Source organism: Epinephelus fuscoguttatus, linkage group LG10 (assembly GCF_011397635.1).
Source record: "Epinephelus fuscoguttatus linkage group LG10, E.fuscoguttatus.final_Chr_v1".
Taxonomy (NCBI): domain Eukaryota; kingdom Metazoa; phylum Chordata; class Actinopteri; order Perciformes; family Serranidae; genus Epinephelus; species Epinephelus fuscoguttatus.
Genome location: NC_064761.1, coordinates 18,378,738 through 18,402,952, shown reverse-complemented (window position 1 = coordinate 18,402,952; position 24,215 = coordinate 18,378,738). Strand labels below are relative to the sequence as shown.

At 41.9% G+C, this 24,215-nt stretch overlaps 1 protein-coding gene across 2 annotated transcripts in view; it reads right to left on the bottom strand.

Moving 5' to 3' along the window:
* Positions 1-24,215, bottom strand: part of dennd1b (DENN/MADD domain containing 1B) — a 117,864-nt gene that overhangs the window by 43,720 nt on the left and 49,929 nt on the right. Inside the window, exons 6-12 of one of the 2 annotated variants that reach the window (XM_049587363.1) lie at positions 19,596-19,665; positions 17,757-17,837; positions 16,384-16,443; positions 12,718-12,771; positions 12,009-12,119; positions 2,617-2,717; positions 244-289 (exon numbers count right to left, since the gene is read on the bottom strand). In XM_049587363.1, coding sequence (XP_049443320.1) covers positions 244-289; positions 2,617-2,717; positions 12,009-12,119; positions 12,718-12,771; positions 16,384-16,443; positions 17,757-17,837; positions 19,596-19,665 — 523 coding nt within the window. The remainder of the gene's footprint in view (positions 1-243; positions 290-2,616; positions 2,718-12,008; positions 12,120-12,717; positions 12,772-16,383; positions 16,444-17,756; positions 17,838-19,595; positions 19,666-24,215) is intronic. The other variant, XM_049587364.1, reaches the window with a different exon arrangement.

The following is a 24,215-nucleotide window of genomic DNA, read 5'->3' as shown; positions in this document are numbered from 1 at the left end:
TATACATGGACAGCATCCTCCCTGAGTGTTATGTTCTTCTTAAAAAAAATCCTATAAAAATTCATTATATCTCTGATGCAAATCAGGAAACACCATTCAACTTATCATATACAGTAAAGAGTTTTCACACTTATGCATCAATTTGCAGCAGCCTATATAATTATGCGCATACAATATAATGATGTACATTTATTTACATTCACATTTCGATGCACAAACATACCCACAGATTAACCAACGTACCTCCAGCAGACTAAGATGAACTCCCACAAAGTATGGCATGGGGGCACTGTGGATGGAGAGAGGGAGAAAAGCTGTGAGCAATATCAATATCAGATGGTTACATGCAGTAAAGAAATATTTATGGAGGCTACACTAAGAGTTAAGAGCTTCCTGTTGAGGGTATGGAATGTATTCAATAACTCTGTTGATAGTTGATTAATTTTTAGTTATTTATCGAGCTATAGACTGGTATAAATCACGTCTTATTCAATGTGAGGATTTGTTGCTTTTCTCTGTATTCGTATATAACTGTAAACAGAAGGCTGTTGGCAATCTGAAGATATGATCTGACTATTAAATACTTTGTGATGGCATTTGTGGATATTTTAACATGGTCTACACAAAATTATTAATAAAAATAAAAGATAAATTCAAAAATAAAAGACAACACGTGTTGAATCCCTCTAAGAATAAAAGCAAGACTATTTTCAAAGGCAAATCTTTTTTTTAAACTGCTCGATATGATATGAAAACGACTGTAATATGACAGCTGTGCATTGGATGCATTGAAACTAATACACTTTACATGAGGTAACGTAATTGTAATATAGGCAACAAAACTGATTATCATCCATATGTTGTGCTTCAATTCGATCACGGCACGGCAGAGACGCTAACTAAAAATTACGACTTCAAAATTATTTTCCCAAGAACCACCATGACTCTCAAAATGGGACACAGTATTAGATTAGCTGGTGTATGTAGCAGAGCAAGCATATTGATCTGGTGCTACTGGACTGGTTTGTTTTAAAAATTCAGTTACCAGATAAGAAGAACAAGTTTTTCCTTCGTGCTGACTCTGAGCATTCTGGATTTTCATAAAGTTAAAATGTGACTTGAAAAGTGTTTGTACATTTTGTCTCAAACTCTAACACTCCTGCTGCCAGTATGCATGAATTTACCTGGAAAGACATCACAAAATATTAATGCTACAACTCTTATTACTAACACGATCTATCATAATGATGAAAACAATATTAACAGTAACAGTATATTATCTTGCAGGACATTTAATGGTAGATTCAGAAAGTACAGACAGACTTGGAACACTTCCTAGAAAACTAAAGGTTACAAGTGTTAAATGTTTTCTTTTTACCCTAAAAGAAATATGCGTCACACGGTTATTATCATGTCATGCTTGTTATATGTATGCAAAATTTATGTTCGTATTCAAAATTAGCGGTAAGGAAAGGCTGAATCATAGCGTATGTTTCCCATGCACCAAGACGGATAAAATCAACAAAAACAGTCAAATAATAGAAACCATTTTTATGATGAGGTTTACAGAGGAGGCAATAATCGGATAGCTTTGGGTCAGTGTGTTCCTGGTCAGAATGATTCAGAAGCCACAGGCTTGTAATCAACTTAAAGCAACAGCAAAACAAACAGCAGGCCCGTAGCTCTGAACTTTAGCCGCTGTCTTCTCTGTTTCATGAATATCCAGTGCTGACTTTCATCAGTATCTACACAAATACATGCATGAAAACACACACGCAGAGCATCTAATATAATTTAGTTATCTAATCAGTGCATGGAGGACACCCCTGTGATTAAATAAGATGATGATGAGAATTCACAGAGTGTCGGAAATCACATTTCACTGTCAGTGATGAATAGCTTTTTGAAGCTGATGTGTCCCCTATGGTACAGCACTGTACTGTATGCGCTATCGGCAATGATTCAACAATAAATAGCTCCTTTTACATAAGATGACTTTCCCACTCTGCTTTTTTTTGTTATACATGTACATATCTGAAGTTGAACACATGTAGATCTGTAGACGAGCTGTTACCTCTGCTTTCCATTCAGTTTCAATCAAGTCCATTTAGATCGGTTGGATTTGAGTTGGATGGGTGGTAATGAACCCCTGAGAGGGCTACGATGATGAGAGCGTGGTGCTAGCACTGGCATGAAATATGGAGCAAGGTGATCCAGGTCGTTCATTATGTCGAGGGGGCCACACAGGAGAAGGCACGCCGCGAGAGGAATCGTGAGAATGACTCGGAGAACGTGTGGGAGAATGTGTGAACATGTGTGTCTGCACTTTTAAACCGAGGTTCTAGCGGAAGAGCTCAGTGCACGGCCAGCACACATGGCGTGGCGTGTGTTTACGTGTCTGCGTGTCAGGTGTGTGCGTGAACGTGTGTCGGAAGGTGGCTGAAAAACGAGCGAAAGAAGGGGAGAAAGTGGCAGGAGAGAAAAGGTGGGGGTGTAAACATTTATTATGATGATCCTGATGGTGTTTGTGTATGTGCGTGTGTATGTGCACGTGTGTGTGTGTGTGTGTGTGTGTGTGTGTGTGTGTGTGTGTGTTTCAGGGGTGGTCAGCCTTACCAGCAGTAGTCCAGAAGATGCGGGGGCAGTACAGGGATGAAGATGTGCTGCCAGTACATAGGAAAGAGCAGAGCAGCCGCACCATGGACACATGCAGTTAACTACAGAGAGAGAGAAAGAAGCGAGAGGACAAACTCAACACAACTTTCCAAGGCAACACGAAAACTAAGAAAAAGAAAGACACGTCTATGCTGCATGTTTACTGGAAGCTTCAGTTTTTTTTAACTGAAGGTTTGCGTGATTTAAGTCTTCAGAATTTCCCAAAGAAAGAACTGCAACAAGTTTAAAGAAACTTTGAGCTAAATATACAACTCATCTTTTTTTCTTTCCAATACATTTCTACAACTTATTCAACTAAGTTTCTACACTGCTAGAGTCTTCAGAAGAAGTCTAAAGAACCACAGCTCTATTTCCTTACAAACAATATCCTGTTAATATCCTGTTTTTAAAAAAGTCAAACAGTCTGATCAAGGTTACTGCTGCCATGGTGATGCTTTGTGGTGATGTGTAGATGTACAATATGTTTGATTTCATTGAGTAAGCCTTTAATCTTGCTCACAAACAAAAGCCCTCAGTGCGAAAGTGGTGCATCGAGATGTCTGGTGCTGTTGTGATGAACACAAGACCTGCAAGCTATTGTTGCAGGAAGAGAAGAACACACTGAGAGCTGGAGATCAACCGGTTGATAGGATCCTTGTCTTAAACTCATGACAGATACACAGCAGAAGAGAGACAGATTGATGAGGAGGTGAAAGGAGAAATATTGAAAAGACTGACATGAAGAAAGGCAACATGTGCTTTACACGCAGGGAAACATGAAACCAATGTTTCTTACATATTGATTAATTTGTGGTGGGACATCACTGCAATAATGTTGCCACTACTGCCCATGGCATTGAGACATAAAACAAATCATTCAAAGCACAGAATCTAATCTGACTTGAGCACAAAAATGAGAGCGAATACAAGGCCAGCGTTTATTATAAACTGCTTTTCAATTCAATGTCAAAGTGAGAATTGTGCTGTGACCTGCACAAAAACAACAAAAGGAGCCCAAAACAGTGCTGACAGTAACCATAAAAATCAAAATTAACCCAACTCCTATGACTAAGAAATTAAAGAGAAAATAACCTCTTTTTTTTTAACAAATAATGAGACGCAATCACATGAAGATGGCATTCCTTATCAAAGGAGCTCTCTACATTACACATAAAATTAAAGTCATTGTCTCCCATTGTCTTAAAACCAGCACGCCCCTCTTGACATCCCATCTCATGAAAACCCAGCTATAGTAATGACCTGCAACACACACACACACTGAGACACACAGACACGGCAGGAGAAAGAGGCGTTAGCTCATCCCCCAGATTAAAATAACATGATTAAATATGGAAAGAGAACAGAGGTCTGAGGGGCTCCTGCGGGACTTCATTAGGGCAAATTGCCAAAGAATGAAACATGAGTTAGCCAAGAGAGACTGCGGGCTAGGCCAATACCGCCGGGACCCCGGAGCAGCAGCCGCTGTTATACTGCTGCAGCTTCACAGTCAATGTGTGAAGCGGACACACGCTATCACACACACACACGCACAACTACCAGGAGACCCCCTGCTCACTGACACACACAGTGTCACAATTGACCGGCCAAAAGCGGGCAAAGCTTGGCGGCTGAAAACCACCGCTGCCAGAGGGAGAGAAGGAGTGCCCCACCCTCTGAATCCACCCCAACATCAAGCCCGGACATCTGAAAAGCTTACAACAAAAAAGTGTGTGTGTGTGTGTGTGTGTGTTTGTGTGTGTCCATGTGCGTCCCTGCCTGCATGTTTGTTTTAACTGCATTCATTTTTCATATCGGCTGAAAAAAAAAAAAAAGCAATGATCTTTTTTTTTTTTTTATTGTCTCCGTGCAATCTCTCATACACCCAGTCCCACAATAGTTAGGACTTAATCAACATTTAATTGGTGTCTTGCTCTGTGTATCTGCATATGCATATTTCCGCTGCCTGCCGTCTTCAAATAAAACACAACAATGCCACGCTCCTGTCAGGATTAATTCCCTGGCAAACAGTTTGTTTTTTTGCTAATTCTGAAAATAAATCAATGCTATGAATATTAATGTCTGAAAGTGAGGCACTTGGTGGAAGAGCTACTATCAAAACCATCACACCCTTCTCCCTTTTTCCAAAGTGAGGACGGTAAGGGGCCATTAAATTGTGATGAAGAGAGGTCAGCGATCCGGCTGTGAATATACATACACACATAGGTACATGTGCCACACATGCACGCACGCATGCACGCACGCACGCACGCACGCACGCACACACACTAAGTGGAGCGCCAACAGGCGAGTGTATTCCTCCTCTGGGAGTGCGAGACAAGCCCCAGCCATTCGCTGGTACCAGGAGGTAATGGCACAGAACACCTCGCTAACCAACTCCAATTATCTCCACCAGGCCTCAAGGTGAGCCCCCCAACTGGCATGATTTACTCTCAGGTTGAAAGGGAAAACAGGAGTCTCTCTCTCTGCCTCTCTTCTTCTCAGGCTGGGTGGCTGGCTTGGGGGAGTTGGCCGAGGGGGGGGGGGGTACTGAAACTAAGATAATGATTTATAAAACAAATCTAGATTTCTGTTTTCTTTTATTTGCTATCTCCAAAGCAACGGAGGTGGCAGTGTGCCTGAGATAAGGCAACTTGGAGAGAACTCCAGAGGAATAGTTCACATATTTGCTTCTCTAATTCAGCTTAATACAAATCCCTGTGTCCTTGTTCAGGTTTTAGAATGAACGAGGCAAAAAGTAAAAGGAAGATAAATTGGAAAAAAGAGAAATCGTACCCTTCTTTTTTTTTTCTTCATTTAAGGGGGGGGGGCTTCACATGAGAGTGGGTCATGAGAGGCTAAGGCTGATAAAATATTTGCCAGGCTGATAAATAATAGATGAGTGGAGCCAAATGGCTTACACGCTCCACAAAAGACCTGGGTGCTTAATATTCCATTCAATGGAGAATCACAGATACAGTCCCCAAGAACAAATACAGGATTAGGTGCTGGGTCCAGTCCTCAGGGACCAGGGCTCTGCCCGGTAATGAGGGGCTGCCTGCCTCTTACACTGTGTGTGTGTGCGTGTGTGCGCATGGGGGTGTGTGTGTGTGTGTTCCCCCTTCCTCTGAGAGAAGCTAACCGATTATACAGCGACAGCCTGCTTCAAAAAGCAGTCAAGGTCTTTGGTTCTGCCCTGAGAGCTTTTTTAGTGCGCTGTAGCCGAGACAGAAAGTGTCCACGCTAACACTGGTTTTCCACGATCCATTCAACTAGACTAAAGGACGGAGAGACAGAAAGAGACAGACACAAAGGGACAGGGACGAGGAGGTGAAAGTGGGCGAAGAAGAAAGAGAGAAGTGAAGAGATCAAATTTGCATTGCAACTTTGAAGTAGGTAGCAATAAAGCTAAGCTAAGAGGTCACACGCCACTTTCGTCAATAATGGAGTCTGAGTGTGAGTCAGTCGCTGGGTCCCATTCATACTACACACTTCAATGAAGACCTATATGCTATATGTCTTAGCATTTTTGTTTTTCAGTCAGTATAACATAATGACTGCATGTTGATTTTTCAAATGCTACCAGGAAATGAAACTATGTGTGTGTCATTGATGTCAATCAAACTGCGACTCTGGAATGTCACTACCAATTAAACTTCACAAATAGACATTAAAATGTTTTTCATGGATTTAATAGTTATTTTTCATTTTCTGCTGTGTTCACAAAGCTGTTTTACCACCATCTACAATTTGTTTTAATACTTTCCAGCTGTGAGCAGCTCCCCCATTTCCTTTGTGCAATGCATTGTGGGACAATAATGTCCATCAGCTGCACACTGCAAAAGTGCATAGCAGCTGCATACAGCAAAAGTGTTGTATGCGTGCTTGCTGAACTGTTTCACTTTTGCACTTAAAACCTGCTAAGAAGTAGTATACGCTATGGAATAAGGATACAGCTGTGTTTTTTTTCTGCAGGAAATTAACAGAAGCTGAGTCATGACACATCCATTCATCCAGTTAACAGAAGACAAATGTTAAAGGATAACTTTGGTATTTTAACCTGGATCCTATTTTCCCATGTATATTAGTCTAAGAAACTGATGTGAACAACAATTTTGGAAACTAGTCCAGTACTGAGCGAGAGGGCAACAGCCAGCAGCCACGCAACGGACTGCAATGTTAGCCTATAGGGCAACTGAACACTGTCAGTGTATCCTTATTAAAAGTGGTTATTTTTGCCACAGATGGGCTTGGATTTTTTTTTTTGTAAGTGGCTGAAGTGTCTCTTTCACTTTTTCACTTGATCCGGTCTGTTTGTTACTGTCTTGTCAGGTGGAAGTCTGGTCCTGAAATTTCACAAGATGTCACTTGTTGCAGGAAGACAACAGTGGTAACATGAGTGAGATTTAGATAGTTTACAGAAAACGTAGTTTAGTGTTATCTAAAAGATTTACTTTAATAAGAATCTGAGCCTGTCTGTGGCAAAAATAACCACTTTTAATGGCGATACAGAGATGGCATTCCAGTGCCCCATTACTGACACTGCAGCCTGTTGCGTGGCTGCTGCCAACACAAGACCAAGTTCAAAAATTGTTGTTCACATCAATCTCTTAAGCCCCGTTTCAACCAAACACCTTTGGTTTGGTACATTTGGAACCAAAAGTAACCCTTCAGACATGGTACCTAGACCCTAGCGTTCCCACTGCAAACAGTACTCTTAAATGTAGGTGGGGTTGTTGTCGCTCACTGCTCCGTCCAGCACTCTGTATTTCCTCATTATCGGTGACACAGATGGAAGTCTGCACCTTGTTTATCATCCACAGAACTGAGTTGTATGCCAACATTCAGCCCTGAACAGAGTGACCGTCCGCTATTGACCAATCAACAAACTGCAGTGTTCACAGCTCCACCTTTTAGTACCAGATCTGTGTGCTAGATACCCCAACAGAGGGGGGACCAAAAATGGAGACAGTGTGGAATGGTTCCATTGGTACCATCCACAACTGTTCACAGTGGAAACGGGAAAAAAAAGTGTACCAAACTGAACTGTACCGTTCTGCTCGGTGGAAATGGGGCTTTGGACACATATTTACTGGAAAAAAGGGTCCAGGTTGTAAAATGCTCAAGTTAACCTTTAATTACCTTTGGATAGCTACTACAACTCTTCTGACGGCCTGCAAGCCATCAAACTGCTCTCTATACTCATAAATCATCATTTTCAGATGAGTTCATCCCTCTACCTGCCTGAACCGTTTCGCAACCCTTCAACAGTGATGTTTCCTTAAAGAGCCGGACGTACCAGAAACATCAGATCTTCTCAACACTGCAACTCTGAGCTCTGCAGACTCTGTCAGTAAGCAGTGTGTTTCCACCCACATCTCTCCTTTTTACCTGAGCAACTGGACATGTTGAAATGAAACACAGACAGAAAATGGAGAAACTGCTACTGTGAGGGTCTACATACACCTCTTTCGCATATTTTTTATATTAAACTGCAGTGTAGTGGACTGAGAAAACTCATTCCCTCTGCTTACATACTCTTAGATGAGGGAACCTATTGCACATTACAGTCAGAGCACAGTGTGAGACAAATAGCTGCTGCAGCAGGCAATGTAATTCAATTTGACAGGAGGAATGGTATCAACAGAGTCGCTCTTGACCTCTTCACACCAGCCTCAAATACTCATTTCCCCTCCACTAGCCTTTCCTTCCAACTCTGTCCCTACGCACTCTCCAAATTCAATCCTCTCCTCTCCATTCCCAGTCTCATTTCCATCCCAGTTCTTCATTTCTTATTCTGTTTTCCTCCTCTCATCCTGCTGTCCTCCTGTCCATTGCTACCTCTCCCTCGTTTCTCCTGTTGGTGTATCGCTAAGTTAGCCTTTCCCTCTCCCCTCCCCTGCACAGAGTAAGTCACCAATTACCCGCGCTGTGCTTCTCCCTCTGTTGACAAACGCCGGTGTCAGGCCCGGCACAACGCAGGTGTGCCACAAACAAGTAGGTGGCACAGGGAGAGAGAGAGAGGGCACACAGGACGACATGGGGAACAGCTAACGCCAGTGCCTCCCACACATGCACACACAGTCACCGACTCTCTCGCAGAAAGACACAAGACATAAGGTACAAACACCTGTGAGTGCACGAGACACACAAACAGATGCATGCAAAAGAGACACAAACAGCCACAACATGCACATGTGCACATACACACATTCGCTGCGGCACAAGTCAGACACATGGCACGGGGCTGAGATAAGTCTATTGAGGGGAAGGATGTCCCGATGTTCTGCAGATGCCCAACAACAGAGAGACGCATTAAGACACCCAGGAAGAGGGAGGCAAAGTCAGAGGGAAAGAGAGGTGCACGGCAGAGTGAGTGAGAGACAGATGGACAGAAAATAATATGTCAGCAAGGAAGAATAACTAAGATAGAGAGAAAGTGGAGAGACAGGGAGAAGTCAGGGAAAGAGAGGAGAAGAAGAACAGAGGAAAAGGCAGGAAACAGAGAGACAGCTGGCACTCTAGGGCATGGTGGATGGATAGTTCCTTGTTAGCATAGGCCTGACAGGCTGATGAGAGGGCTGCTGTCAGCCGGTGCTGGGGCCGGGCTGTGTGAGTTTGGGCGATAGGCAGGGCAGAGGCTGGGCTCGAGAGCTGGGGGGCCCTCGGCAGATGAAAGACGCGGAGGGTGGTGGGGCGATGGTGGTGGTGGGGGTCCTCCCAACTGACTAGTTAGAGGAAGGGCCGATGCAGCCCTATTATACGGCCCTATGACAAGGCTGCACGCTCGGCTGGCTCCCGCCCCTGCGCCACCGCCGACCGGCCTTTTAAAACAGTGGTACCATTCACCTCCGGTCACGAAACAGCAATAAGTCAACTGACGCATTGTTGTAAGATCATGATTTATTCCTTTGCTGTTGGCTGCTTGCGAGACGCGCCGGCCATGTACCGGCAGACTGACACACTGGGTTCACCGGGGGCTTTAACACAGGCAGCACCTAGAGCAGGCAGAATAAATGCAGCATATCTGTGTGTATGTGTGTGTGTGTGTGTGTGTGTCTCTTTCTTTCCACTTTCTATTCCCTGTTTCTCTTTGCTTGGCTGAGAGGCTGGACAGGCGGAGGTGGTGAAAAGCAGCTGGATGGTACTAACGATGTTACTAACAATACCTTCTCTCATACATCCTCTGTCTGTGGCAAGCAGACTATAGAAATATTACCTGTCCATCCAGTGACTGCTAACACTCACTTTAACAAACATTTTTGACAAACTCTGACGTTAATTATATATTTTCCTTCCTTTAAGATATTTGATCACAAGACAGTGGTGTGGATAATGAGCCGGGCTCTTTGCAGATAAGTATGTATACACTTAGATAGCTGGCATCCAGAATCGTGGCAGCCATTCCCACTTGAACTAGGAGGTCATTCTACCCAACAGCAAAAAATAACGCATCACAGGAGCAGTAATAGCATCAGGCCTGCGAGTAATCCCAGCGGAGATGTGAAAATACCTTTGTACTACAGTGCCTGACATATATCGCTACCAAACCAAAACACCTCTCCCTGAGGAAGATGGATGGATAGACAGATGAGTGGATGAAGGTTTGCAGAGGATAAAAGGTTTGCGGAGGTAAAGGTCTGACGTGGAAGCTCTTAAAAAAAAATCCTGTCGGCATAAATTTGCTAAAGGAAAAAAAAAAGCCAAGATTAGTCTAAGAGCTGCAGAAAACTATAAATCACAGACAAATATCGCCTCCACCCCCTCTTCCTGCTAAAAAGAAAAACACCTTCACCCTTGAGTCTGATAATTTACATCGTGTAACCCTTGTGTCACAGCACAGTGTGCAGCCTAGACCCTGAGCGGAGTGCTGCTGGTCTGAGGAGCTGAGGGGAGACAGGTGATATTCTCTGAGGGCTGGGTAATTTTTTACAGCTCTTTCTGATTATAGCTCCTATGGGAGACCTTGGGTAACGTTCCCTCCAGCACCCATCACCACCCACGGGCCCCTCCGGCTGTTCAGTGTTCTGCAGCCTTGTAGATACCAAGGCAGGACCAGCTACACTACAGATAGGACTTGGATGACATCACTTCCCTCTCCCATCTCATCTGTCATAAACATTTGGCTCTGCCTCATCAGCCACTAGATAACATGGGGAGGGGGGGTTGGAATGAGGAACAGAGGGAGGAAGAGGGGGAGAAAGACCCAGAGAGCTCTCCTCCCTCATACAGATAGACAGACAAAAGGACTTTAACTTATGTGAGAGAGTTAAAACATGTAATAATGGATAATTTAAGGCTTTTTAGCCATTAATATGTTGCAGTTGTAAGACAAACAGTCAAATATAATCCAGCTTTAGTGCGGATTTCACAGCTTGTCAGAGCGCGGTGACAGTGCGGCTGTCTGACTGCAGGATGCCCGGGCAGAGAGGCGTTGGGGGGCGCAGACAGATCAGTTCAACTCTCTCTGTACAAGTAGCGTAGCCATGTCAGATAAATATCCTCATCGTACTAATTAGGGTTTGATATCCTGCTGGATTATTGATGAAGAGAATCATGTTTAATCTAGGAAACAGTCCCAACATTTGAGCTATATACTTTTTACGAGGGCAAATCAGTATCTAAATTTGATATGAAGCCAAAAATAGCAACTGTGACTCTCTATGACTGTAGATTAGCATCATTGTATAATATTATGAAATCAAGGTTTTTGGATGCAAGTGAGATAGCTAACAAGAATCTCACATTATATAACATAACATGGTGACTAGGGCTGCGTATTGGCAAGAATCTGGTGATACGATACGAATCACGATACAGGAGCTTCAGTTCAATATATTGCAATACTGTTAGCAACGCGATACATTGCAATTTTTTAATGATTATTTATGGTTGAATACAGAAACTGAAGCATTTAAGGACAACATTTAGGGCTGTGTCTTGACAAGAATCTGGTGATATATGTATCACAATAGAGTTACGATTCAATATACTGCGATATTGTTACACACCTCTATGACTGTTGTGGAGTGGAAGAGTCAAATGGCTGGAGATAGATTATGACTCTACTATACAGCAGTCAAAAAAACACAAAATGTACCACTTCCACACATTTTTGCATGTAAACTACTAATTAAAATTAGAGTGTTTTTGGAAATTGATATCACAAAACATATTGCAATACTCAAGTGTATCAATATTTCCCTACACCCCCTAGTACTGAAACCAGGAAACTCATCCTTCGAGTGGTTGCGGTACTTGAACTATTTTCTGAAAATATTTCCCCCTTGTGCCTGACAGGGCAGAGCTGATAACTGACTGCAGCTGAGAGAATGACTTGGAAGGGATGGACTCACAGTGCTAAGCTTGCTTGAGGTAATGATGATGCGCCGTTCGTGCAGCATACTGGCGTAGAGCTGGAGCATGTTGTTGACGTCCACAGCCACAAAGTACTCTGTCAGGTTCCTCTGGAGATAGACAGGAACAGAAGGATGTGCAGGTACATACAGTAACAAACTGTCCTTGCTTACAGTAAAGTGTCAATGCTACAGACGGCGAGAGTGCCAGAGTGTGCCATAAAAAGAGACATACAGTACTGGCTGTAAAAGGACTTGGACTTCCATCTCTGCACATATTGTTGTGCAGTAAAAAAAATAAGTGGATGGGAAATCCATTTTTAAACAATCTGATACAGTCAAATTTAAAAAATAGATTATATATTAATCAGTGTTGCTTAAATGTGTCAAATTGATCACTGTTATCATCTTACTGTAAAGACTTGTGATGTGTTCAATATTTGAGCTACAATTTGAATACAAAATCAACAAAAAAGAACATGTGTTCAGTTTGAATTCCTCTAATACTCATGGCAATCACTGAACTTCGACATTAAAAGTACAAGCACCACAGGAGATAAAACCGAAACAAGAGGATGATGCAATAATTTCAAAAGGTGACAAGTGTATCTGATTAAAAACGATTAGAGGCAGAGATGTTTCCAGAAGAGCAGGATCTCTCTTTATCTCCTTTTGTCTCTTTTCTGTTTCTTTTTCCATGAATACTTACGCTCTCAGGGATAGTTGGCAGTCCATTGATATCCGGGGCGATGAAGTAGGAGTGCTGCGAAAAACACAAACATGCAGGAGAAAGAAGAGGGAAGGTCACAAGTGAAGCATACCACTCACACAGAAGAGAATGAGGGGAAGAGTGGGGGGGGGAAGGCCGTTCACTTTGTTCTATGATTTATGGCTCATCTTCAGCTCTGTCTATATGAATTGCTGAGCTGGTGTCTGAACTGTGGCAATGCTTTTATCAGGCCTACAGAACAGAGAAAGCTCAATAGCAGCTCAGCTCCCCATAGACACAGACTGGGGTGATGTCTCCGGTGGAAAACTGAGTCTTTATTTAAGCATTAAAAAGGCTCGCAGAGCACCAACACACAGACAAAAGTATACGCGCACATGTGCGCACGTGTGCATCCACACAGACACACACACAGGTTGTTTAGAGGATCACAGGGCTGCCTGTCTCACTTTGGGAGAGCAGGGCAGGTTCAGTGTTCAGATCAAAGGGGCCTGAGAGAGGTGGTGTTTGGAGACAGGTAGACAAAGAACCAACTGAAACACACTATTGTGTTTCTCTCACACACTCTCCTGGATCCTTAGTACACCTGCGTTTCTCTAGGCCTTTGCTCGACCATCTGTTGCAGGTCTTTGCTTAAATTAACTGTGGCGTTTACAGTAGATACTCGCACAGTATTTTAAGTAAAATATTAAAATTTATTTAGTCTTCTAAGACTTCACAGGGTTTAAACTTGCGACTACCATTTACTTACAAATGCAAATCATCAAACCAATAATGTCAGGCTCAAACACAGTCAGTGTTTTCTCTAATAGTTGAGAATTTGTTTCGTGGCCCCTGTGGCAGGAAGAACGTCATCCAGCTCCTGAGAGTTGGTTGCAAAACACTCTGAGTAGCAAACAATCTGTGCTTTGAAAAGATGCAATAATAAATGGAAAAAAAACCAGATTAAACACAAGGCAACTTAACAGTGATACACTACATAACAAACAGTGTGATTAAGAGTATGCAAACATAACAGGAGTCATTCAAAATCAGCGACCCCGTCACCAAGAAAGAAAGATGTCTCTAATTATAGAGACATGAGAACCCGAGAGAAGAGAGGAAGCCCGTCACATACAGTATAAGTATGATAAGATTTTACAAATCCACTACAATGAAAAAATATAATGTGCCAAGCAAGGTCAGGACAATTTGTTTTGATGTGATGATGAAGTCCTAACTATCTGACATCATTCTGTGCCATTTTGAACCCTAACCCATGACATTATTTAGCAAACTGATTCAACAATGTCCAAAAACTACAATGTTTCGGACGACACATGAAATGAAGGGTTGGAGGGTCCACCGCTAGAAAGTTATGAGTATTAAACACTTGATTCCTGCATTCTGGTGAACTTTTATGCACCAATTTGTGCGTTTTCTGCATCAGGTTATGGTGTAAATGTCTTAAGTTTTGCCAAAACAAAACTCTTGTGCTACTTTCATGTTTTTATTGGGAGGACAAATGTTCTAAATATTAGGTATAATGTGCCCCTGTGTCCCCCACCCGCCCAAAATCTTAACCTATGTTGGTACTGTTATGGTGCCTGACACTAAAAGTAAATGTTATATGCATACAGCAGTGGAAAATTTCTGCCAACTGCAAAAAAAACCTGCTAAAAACCAGTAAAAAGAATGATGCTTATTATTTTCAACTGACAGTGTTTGAGCAAATAAAACATTAACAGACTGTAATGATGAAGTCAAAGCAATGGCTCCACATATGTCTGTGGTTAACACTGGAGCACTGAGTTTAATGTAAAACAAACTAAAATGTTTCACCCTGTAAGTGCACGCGTATTAAGTGTGAAAAATGTGAAATCAATTATCATGAGCAAACAATCGTCATATTCCCAGAGGACGGTTATTGTTGTAGTCGAGCAGAGCTAAGAGGAGATCAACATACAGCACGCATAAACACTAAACTGGAACCAGCGCCCAAGGCTTTGCCTTTTGATTTTTCTCTTTTTATGGGCAAAAGATAAGCTATCTGAGCATAAGCAATTCCTCTGCCCCCTTCTTTAAGACAACTGGATTTTTTGTAGATGTTTGAATTACTGCAGCCATACTTCTATGGATATTTTGCACAGCTACATTACACCTTAAAAAGAACATACAGAAAAACATAATTTTCAACATGGAAGTTAAAGCAGTCTTTAAATAGGAAAACATGCGGTTACGGATTTGAGTGACCCTACCACTGTTTCCTGTTTCCAGCAGCAGCCAGCTATATGCAAAAGATAATTGTGTCCTAATGGAAGTTACTGTATCTTGGATCGTAACAAGTGTGAACTCCCATGCACTGCACCACATTTTTTCCAGGGAAACACTAACGGTTAGTTTGTGGTTATGCTGTAGCTGAGAAGCAGAAATAGGCTAGTTAGCATCAAAGCTAATAACTGCTGCTACAAACATCCAAACTGGCGGAAAAAAATGGCAGCTAGTGTTAACGGTTAACTGTCGACTTTATAAAACACAAATACACTTAATAGCTATTATGTAAAAATACTTGCGAGAGTAGATCTAGGTAAATTTGTAAATTTAAATGATTTAAACTTTAATGAAGGCAAACTTCTCACAACAAATTTCACTTTCATCTTAGCCTTCATGCTGGATCTCTTTCCTGACTAAAGTTATTTAATTAGATCAGTTTAAAAGGATTTTTCCAGTGGCACCTGTAGGGCTGCCTAGTTTCTGCAAAATCATTAAAGGAAGACAGCAGATAATAAAATGAATAAATGTTCCTATCGTACCTTGTTAATTAACTCACCTGGGTAACTCTCATTCTTACACTGGTATGCGACGAGGGTACAGATGAGCTGCCTTTTTTATGCTAAATGCTACATGCCAGACAAGTGGAGTTCAACATTTTTGCTCCTTTGTCATCTTTGAAAACAATACTGTATGTTAGAAAGGAAACGTATGTTATAGTCAACTGAGAAGAAGACGAGTACGAGAAGAACTGAAGCAAAATAAAAGGTTAGTGTGAATAAACAAACTATAATCAAAGATCAGGGACTTGAGGTAACACATCTGAGGCACAGAACAACCCCCCATAACTATACATACAGTTAACAGTGTACTGCATATTTCTTCTCCTGTGCTCTGTGCGCTAAATAATGTTTCCCTGTTGGTCTACAAATTCATGGCATTGTGATAATCACAACCCATGCTCCCCAACTCAACCCAGGCTTTCATTGGCTGTTTGCTTGCTTATCTGCTTTTTTCTTATTCTTTCGAAGACATGTTTATATAAAAACATTGAAAGTGGGTTAACTGGAGAGGCATCAAGGAGATTTTTTGAGCACAATTGCCTTTGCTTTAAACATAAAGAGGGAGAAAAAAAACTTTTGATATTCAGAGAGAGAATATAGCAGTGTGGAATGGCATTAATCATTTACAAAGTTTGATTGTTTTCCAGAGGAGAAGAAACATACACCAAGGCCCAGGATAGTTTGTTTTTGTTATATTTAAAAAGATAGCGCAGCTTATTTGGCCAAATTGGAAAGCCGTGGCTCCCATGCGATTAGTACAGCAGTGGTTTCATATTTCACAGCAGCCTCCTTCCCTCCTCCCGCTTCTGCCGTTCACTCATTCCCCTCCACTCACCGGCTCCTTGCTTCGCCGATCTCTCAGTACTTGCCCAGTGGCAATATACAACTGCTCATTCTTGCACAATGAGAGAGGGAGATAGAGAACAAAACAGGGTTCACACATGAAAGGGGACAATGATCCTTCTTCTTGGCTGCCATGATAAAACAAAAAACACTCTTTTAGGGAATAATTCTGCTTCATCAATTAAATATCAAACTGGTGGCTTCTCCAGAAAAGACATGGAGCGATCACCTCTGTTCTCCGGGGCTTCTTTTCCAATGAAGCTCTGAGATGCAGATGAAAAGATTCTGTTCACATATATACAGCTGATGAAAAAAAAAAAAAAAAAAAAAAACTGACACAAAGAAAAAATAAATCACAAGGAATCTTAATTGACCTTGTTAACCTTCGTGAAGATATATTGATTACTTCATATTAGTCTTGTTATGTTGTAAATTCATCTGTGTAATTAGATGCGTATCCTTCTGAGACCTATGCCTCAGAAAAGACCCAGAGTTGCTTTTTTAATTGGTCCAAAAAAAGGAGCGGAGGTCCTCAAGGACAAAGGCCAACACCGAAACTCTTTTGATGCCTTAACGGTGTGGAGTCGAGGCAACTCAAAAATAAAAATATTAGTGAACAAAATATTAGTGAACAAACTGAAAATCATTACACTCTACTTATATAGGCCAGGCTTATGGGAGCGAAAACTGTTTAAGAGTGAGTGTTTTATGTAGGAGCTGGAAACACACAAGGAGAGATTGTGTCAGAGTTAACACAAACACAAGCGGACTTTGAGGGACCTGGGCTCGTTAAGCCATTTCAGTTTTTGATAAGCAGGAGACATGACGAGTTGTGAGAGGACCCTTCAAGTTTAAACACATCCAGCTCGGGCTTATCGCACAAAAACCTGTTAGCGCCACTTCTTGTTTCTAAACAGAGTGTCAGTCCCGGGCCCTCTGTGTCTCTCTGTTCCTACCTAGTGTATCTTAACCTCCTCCTACTCTCTACTCTCTGTCTGCTCCGTCATTCCCTCATTTATTTCGTCCATTTCAACCTCTATGCTTTGTTGATCTCTCCCTGTTTCTGCCCTATTTTCTGTCTGTCTGTTGTCATGCCATCTTTGTCTCCCCCTCTCCTCTTTGTGTCTACTTCATTTTATTTCTCATTATTCCTTCCTTTAGTCTCTTCTAAATTGTGTCTTTAGTGTCTCCTGCTCTACTTTTATCTTCTTCAGCCAACTGTTTTTATCTCTTCATTTCTGCAGCCTCCTTCCTTCCTGATGCAACACACAGCTACAGTAACCTACCTGTCCCCCGCTCCCTCTTTCTACCTCTACTCTCAGCTGTCTTGCCTCTGATAAGGGGGAATAAGAGATCTATACCTACCACACTCAGGTTGACTGGCGTGAAGGGCTTTGGCACAGGCAGATCATAGAGAGAATTCAGCATGTCATTCAAGTCATTTTCCTGGGGGAGAGAAACAAACAACAAAAGACAGAAAAACATAGGACACATGAATTTTATTTACTTGTTTTGTTGATGTCACGAGTTATGTGTCAATCTTAACAACAGTGCTGGGACAGGCGCTGCTGCAGACCAGAGGGCAATCCTGCAGCGAGGCCTGAAGGGCTCCAAAACTTCCGACTGACATATGTTTAACGAGCAATGGTGAGGTTAAAAGACGGCTGAGTGCAGGGACTGCAGACGCTTATTATCCGGCGGGGTTGATTTACGGCCGAGAGCGGGCTGTCAGTAATTAAAGCAGGGGTCCCCGCTCCAAAGACAGGGGATTTAAGAAGCCGTCAGAGAGAGCTAGCTTGACCACAGAACAGGCCCCGAGATTATTCTTCCAGCATTTATGAGCTCCACGACAAGACTGCTATTTACACTCTCGGGCCTCTGGCTGGAGAACCGGTAGGGACAACAGTTTGCAACTTGTACTTAAACTAAACTAACTACTGTGAAGACAGAGCTTGCGCATTGTTGTTTGTTTTAGATTCTTTTTTCTTTTCTTTTTCTCTCTGAGAACTTTGTTTTGGTTTTTGGCTTCGAACCGTTGCTCGTTTGGAGGAAGTGTGCACATGCGTGAGTGTATATGCATGTGCGAGCCAGAAGGAAATAGAAACTCGAGAGGAATGGGCGGCAATATACAGTAAGAGAAGGAGGGAGGGAGGGAGGGAGGGTGGGGGTGTTAGGGTGTGTGCAATCGAACAGCCTCCTGTCATGAGAGGCTCAATGCTCACACGCATGGTCAGCAACACGGCCTGGGGAAACACTTCATTTACCCCTCGCCTTAAACCCTCATCGCTCTTCTGTCTTCCCTCGTCTGTCAACATCTCCCTCTCGCCTGGAACGGACAGCGGGGTAAATAGAAACCAAATCATGCACACTAACACTTCAGTCACCCAGGATTTCCAGCAATCTTTCTGTCTGTCTCTTCCTCACACACAAACTGGGCTATTCTACTTATCTGTCTCTCTCTGTATTAGACTATCTACCTCTCAATTACATAAATGTATGTGTTTATGTTGAATGTTCATGTGATATGTTTGCGACTGTCTACTTTGGCAAGCCTCTCTGCCCTGATCATTGCTCTCTAAAGGGTCTTGGAAGGAGCAGCGACTACATGACAATTGAAAGCGGTCCCAAAGCTCCCTGCATCTCTGCTCTGCCTCTCTCCCTCTTCTTCTCTCTTCAGTCTAAACATGGGAACATCACCTACACCCTCTGCGCTAGACGCTGCACATCTCCCCAGTTTGTTGCATATTTTACATTTCCCCTCCCTTTGCTAGTACAATGCAGTGAATAGTCAGGGGAAAAGACTTTTGTGAAGTGCGAGCATTTGTGTGTATGTTTGTGTGTGTTTGTGTGCGAGTGTGTGCGTGTGGTTTCGTTTTTTTTTTTCTTAACGATTTGTTTTCCAGTAAATCATCAGGAATAACTTCCAGTGTCAGATCAGCGTTTGGTCTGTGAAATGTCAACATTGTTGCTGCTAACAACAGGAGCCAAGTCGAGCCCAAGACGGCGAACAAAACTTGCACACAAAAGACGACATGCAGAAGAAGAGCAGGATGGGAGAAAATATCTTACCACAGTACAGTTTCAAAAACACTAAACTGTGTGCTTGTTTCTCAGTCAAATCAAACCGACATGTCTTATTTTTCATGTACTCACACTGCACCTTATATACATACAATTATAAATACATCCAGGAGGGATGATTACCTGTTGTTTTGTCAGGTAGTCTGCCAGAGTATTTAGCAACTTGTAGTAGATTTCGAACCATGGTAGGTAGCTGCAAGAGACAGAGAGACAAATGCATTAATGGCAAAGCTTTAATTTATTTCATCACCTGCTACGATAAATAAACAGGATGTGCTTCAGTATGTTTCTATCACAGGGTCCGCTCTATTTAAAAGTACAACAAATGCAGAGAGATTTAGTCTCCTGAAAACATTTATTAGTGTATTGCAACTCCATCTTTGCCCATCACAATGTCTATAAATAATTCCACCATCTGCTGGAAAGTAAAAATGTAAACAGCATTGAGTTTGCTGTGTGTAGCCTTGCTGTGTTACTGTGTGTATGTACCGGCTATTGTCAGTGACCTATTGCTTAAAGATCAAATGCATGCAGGACATTGATAATGGATTGTGTTCCCAGATACTCCAAAGCACTGAGTTGTTGTTACATTGAAAAAAAGGTAAATGCTATCTAGTCCTTATTATGACATTCCTCGTACCCAGGGCCCTCCACATGCTAAGGATTCCTGTCATGTCTGCCCTTTAAGCCAATAAGGGAGGGTTGATGGAAAAAAACAAAACAATGATTTGAAAGATAGATTCTTTAACCAAAAAAAAAAAAAAACACCATAGCTTTCATGTGACGCAGTGGGATGCTATGGTTTACAAGCATGCTGCTCACAGATGCACAGGCTTAACAAAAATGCAGCCCAAGATGCCTCCTGCACCCCCCCAACCCCCCCTCCTCCACCTCCTCCTTCTGCCCCTCTCTGTGCTTCTTCTTCTTATGCCCTTCGCATTTAAAATAAATGTTTGCCTTATGCAATTAATGTAAAATAAATAAATTCATTAACACGCTCAAAATAATTTATACTGCGGTGTTTGTGTTAAAGCTAATCACTGAGTACACCCACCATAAGCTAAAAGCATCTGCAGCATGGCTTTCTTTACAAAGTTGACATATTCTTGGCCAAGTCGACTTGCTTTCCGGGTGGAAGATGGCCAACATTTTCTTTTGGCGTTAAAAAGCTGCGAGGGCCCAGTTCATTTAATGTTATGCAATCAAATAATAAAAACATGGTGTCCTATCAATGTATTGAATTTTTATTTAGTTTGGGGTTTTTTAACATGCAGTTTTGAACACTGCATGAATAATGATTCCAGATAAGGACTTCTTAGCATTATGATGAAATAAACAGAATTTCCCATTAATGCTTCATTAACTTGCCTGGATGCAGGGGTTGAAAAATAAATGGGTGGCCAAATGATCAATCAAAATTGGATTTGCTCACCAAATTCAGCAAGTTTTTCTCAATGTCAATAACAGAAAGCAGTATTAAATACAAGTTTTATTTCACTCAAATTAAAAATCTGACAAAGAACTTAAATCTGCAGTTTCTTAGTTATATAATAATACATTCATAAGAGTGAAGGTTTGATTGTGTTTGAGTTCATAACACAGTGGAGTCCTGCTCAGACAGTTGGCTGGAGACTGAGGAGTTTCAAGGGCATGGGTCACTGGCTGCTCTGTAGACTGGAATTAACAGACAACAAGAAAAACAATAAAGTGAACCTAATGCAAATTTTCATATCGCTAAATCCGCAAGAGGCCAATGACAGGCCGGGTTCCCGGAGGAGTGCAGCCAAGCGCACCAATCAGAGAGGCTGAGTGACCATTAGCCTGAAACAATCAGCCTCTTAGCATGCCAATATTTTGACGTCTGTGTGAAGATTTACCGCAATCAGGTCACATTCTCGGGCGAGCCTAAATCAAACACGCGTATGTTAATTCACATGCTGACCGGATATCAACCTGAAGACCTATTTCTGCCACGTCAAACAACATAAAGCGCAAATATCTGCATATGGGGTCAGTTTACATTTAGCATTTACACAAAAAGTTCAGCCTGATATAATGACTAGGGGAGAACAAAGCCTGTGCGTTATCTGCCTCCAGTATGTGTGTATAAAAAGCCAGGCTTCTGGACATTAATCCTTCATTTTTCACAGTTGAAGGGGATGTAAATAGGACTCTTGCTGTCAGTGCAGCCGTCAGGCCTCACAGATCTCACAGTCATTACACTCCTACACCAAGGTGCTGTAAATCCTTTGTTTTAGAGGCAAACACATGATCGCTGGCAAAGGCAGCCAACCACAAATTATCAATATTCCACTAACATCTTCCTACAGTAAGTTTCCATGCTTTACACAAATGAAATAGGATGAATATAACTTAAAGATGTATTGTTTTGTTCTACTTATCCCCCCCGCCCCTGCTCTGCTCTCTCTGTTGATGCAAAGTTAAAGTTTGGAAAGCTTAGAGAGATACTCCTACTCGTCACAGTTCATTGCTCAGATCTGTTTGTGCTTCGCAAATCCTCCGATAGAGAGAGAGAGGCATCCATCACAGGAGTGCTCAGTGTGTGGGGGCCCCGCAATCTCTCCTGCCATTTTAAACACATGTCTTCTCAAAGTGTCATGTCCTCAAAGAATGAACCAGTTAATCTGCGGTCCACTCACAGCCCGTCGTGCTCTTCATCCATGGCTCAGACTACCTAACAGTATGGAAATATCTGACAGAAGACAGGGACATGGAGGTGCCTTTGGAACCTACAATTATGCTATTATGGAAAGGAGCGCACACATAAACAAATGTAGCAGAAATAAACCTTTCAAAATAAGTCTCCTAATTCTCCTACATTTCATCTATACATCTCAGCAGTTAAGGTGTTTGATTAAATCTTTATATTGTAACACTTACATCAGCTCCTTTTGTTGTCATAAAGTACCTGTTGGGTGCTAAACACGACACTTATTCCTGCTCCTTAGATGAGTCTTAAATCTCCTTTAATGCACAGGCACCTGTAATCGTAAGTCATCTTACACTTTGTAGACGGCTGAGTGGAAGATTTCATTACACCTTTACTTTCTCAGGTTAAGGGTTAAGTACAGGGAAGGAAGTGCCCTCCGGCGATCCGCTAAGTGACCACAAACTGGAGCAACGCAGTCCCTTAAATGTATCTTTAAGCTTCAGTCATTAAATTCACATTTTTCTTTGAATTACTCAGATGTTGACCCGAAAATCCGCCAAATGTGAGAGACAAAGAAAGAGAGAAGACGGGGGAATGACAGCATAAAATAGAAAAAGTTATAATTATCTTTTTTATGTTGTTTCTTTTGCTTGTCGAGACTTTGCCTGGAGGGAACATGGCCCTTTCGGCCACGGCTTTAGCAGGGAGACTACAAAGGGCTGTCCACATAAAACTGTCCTACTCATTAAGGCACTTCCTCCTGTAAGCAGAGGTGACAATTTTACGGTCCCAGCACTTCGACAATCACAGAGACGCAAACTGTTTTAATTACTTTTATTCTATTTTCATGGCAAATTATAGAAAATTAACTAGTGGGCCTGGGCCTTCCTGCTTTACATTTTACCCAGACACATTTTAACTGATAATTCTTAAAGATAAACAACTTAAATTATCTGTATTTGTTTCTGCTTTTCTTTGGTTTATCATTTTTTTCTTAACACAAGCAGTTTTCTGTCATTTCCTTAATACTGTCTTGCATAACTAATATGGTAGAATGAAAAACAGTTTAAAGAATAATCAACAAAGAAAATAAACGTTTGACCAAGGACCTTGAACGGAGAACTTAATTTACACATATCTCACATTTCTTCAATAAGATATCTAAAATGTGTTTTAAATGCTTCAGAATATTTTCACATATCTTCCTAAGAAAATGAAAAAGATCAGGACAAAAAAAAGAACACACAAAGCACACAAACAATTTCAAATTAACAACAGAAAAAAACTTTCTATACGTTGTCTTATTAAAAATGAAGCAAGCCATGCAAACTACTCAAAATGCATAATGAATTTTATACATCATATGTCAAATGAATTAGCATGTCTAACTCAGCGAGAGGGACAGGGGAACCTCTGCTAATTGGCAGTGAAGCTTCATGCATAATTATGGGCCAAGCGTCTTTGCTGTCGCACTGTGGCAGTAGCCGAATAACGAGGAGAAAAGAGAGAGAGAGACAGAGAGAGGGAGAGAAAGAGAGAGAGGGGAAGAGAGAGAGCGAGAAAAGAAAAACAAAGGCCATGGAAGCTGGCCGGGAAGGGTGGGTGGTGTGGGGAGGAGGGACACTGTTCTTCACAGCAGCTCATCAGGGCAGCGACAAACCCACGACTGTCCATCAACAGCCACACACACCCAGCACACACACACACACACACACACACACACACACACACACACACACAGAGGCGAGAGCAGCACTTACAGGAGTGATGCTTTGCACTAACAGAGAAAAAGAAAAAGGCTTTGTGCTCCATTTCCAGTTTGTTGTTTGGTAAACTGCTTAATACATTCATTAAAAATGGATTTATTTCATACATTTTCCTCAGTTATTCAAAAGTGCATAAGCCTGTCCACTGAGATTACCGCTGGAGTGCTCCTTCTTTGTAATGCTAAGGTAATTACATCTGTAAAAACATTGTGTCAACATGCAATTACATGGGAATTAAATGATAATAGCCTTTGTTGGAGAGTAATTATGCGAAGAAAATGCAATTTCCCCGGGTTTGGTATCCTC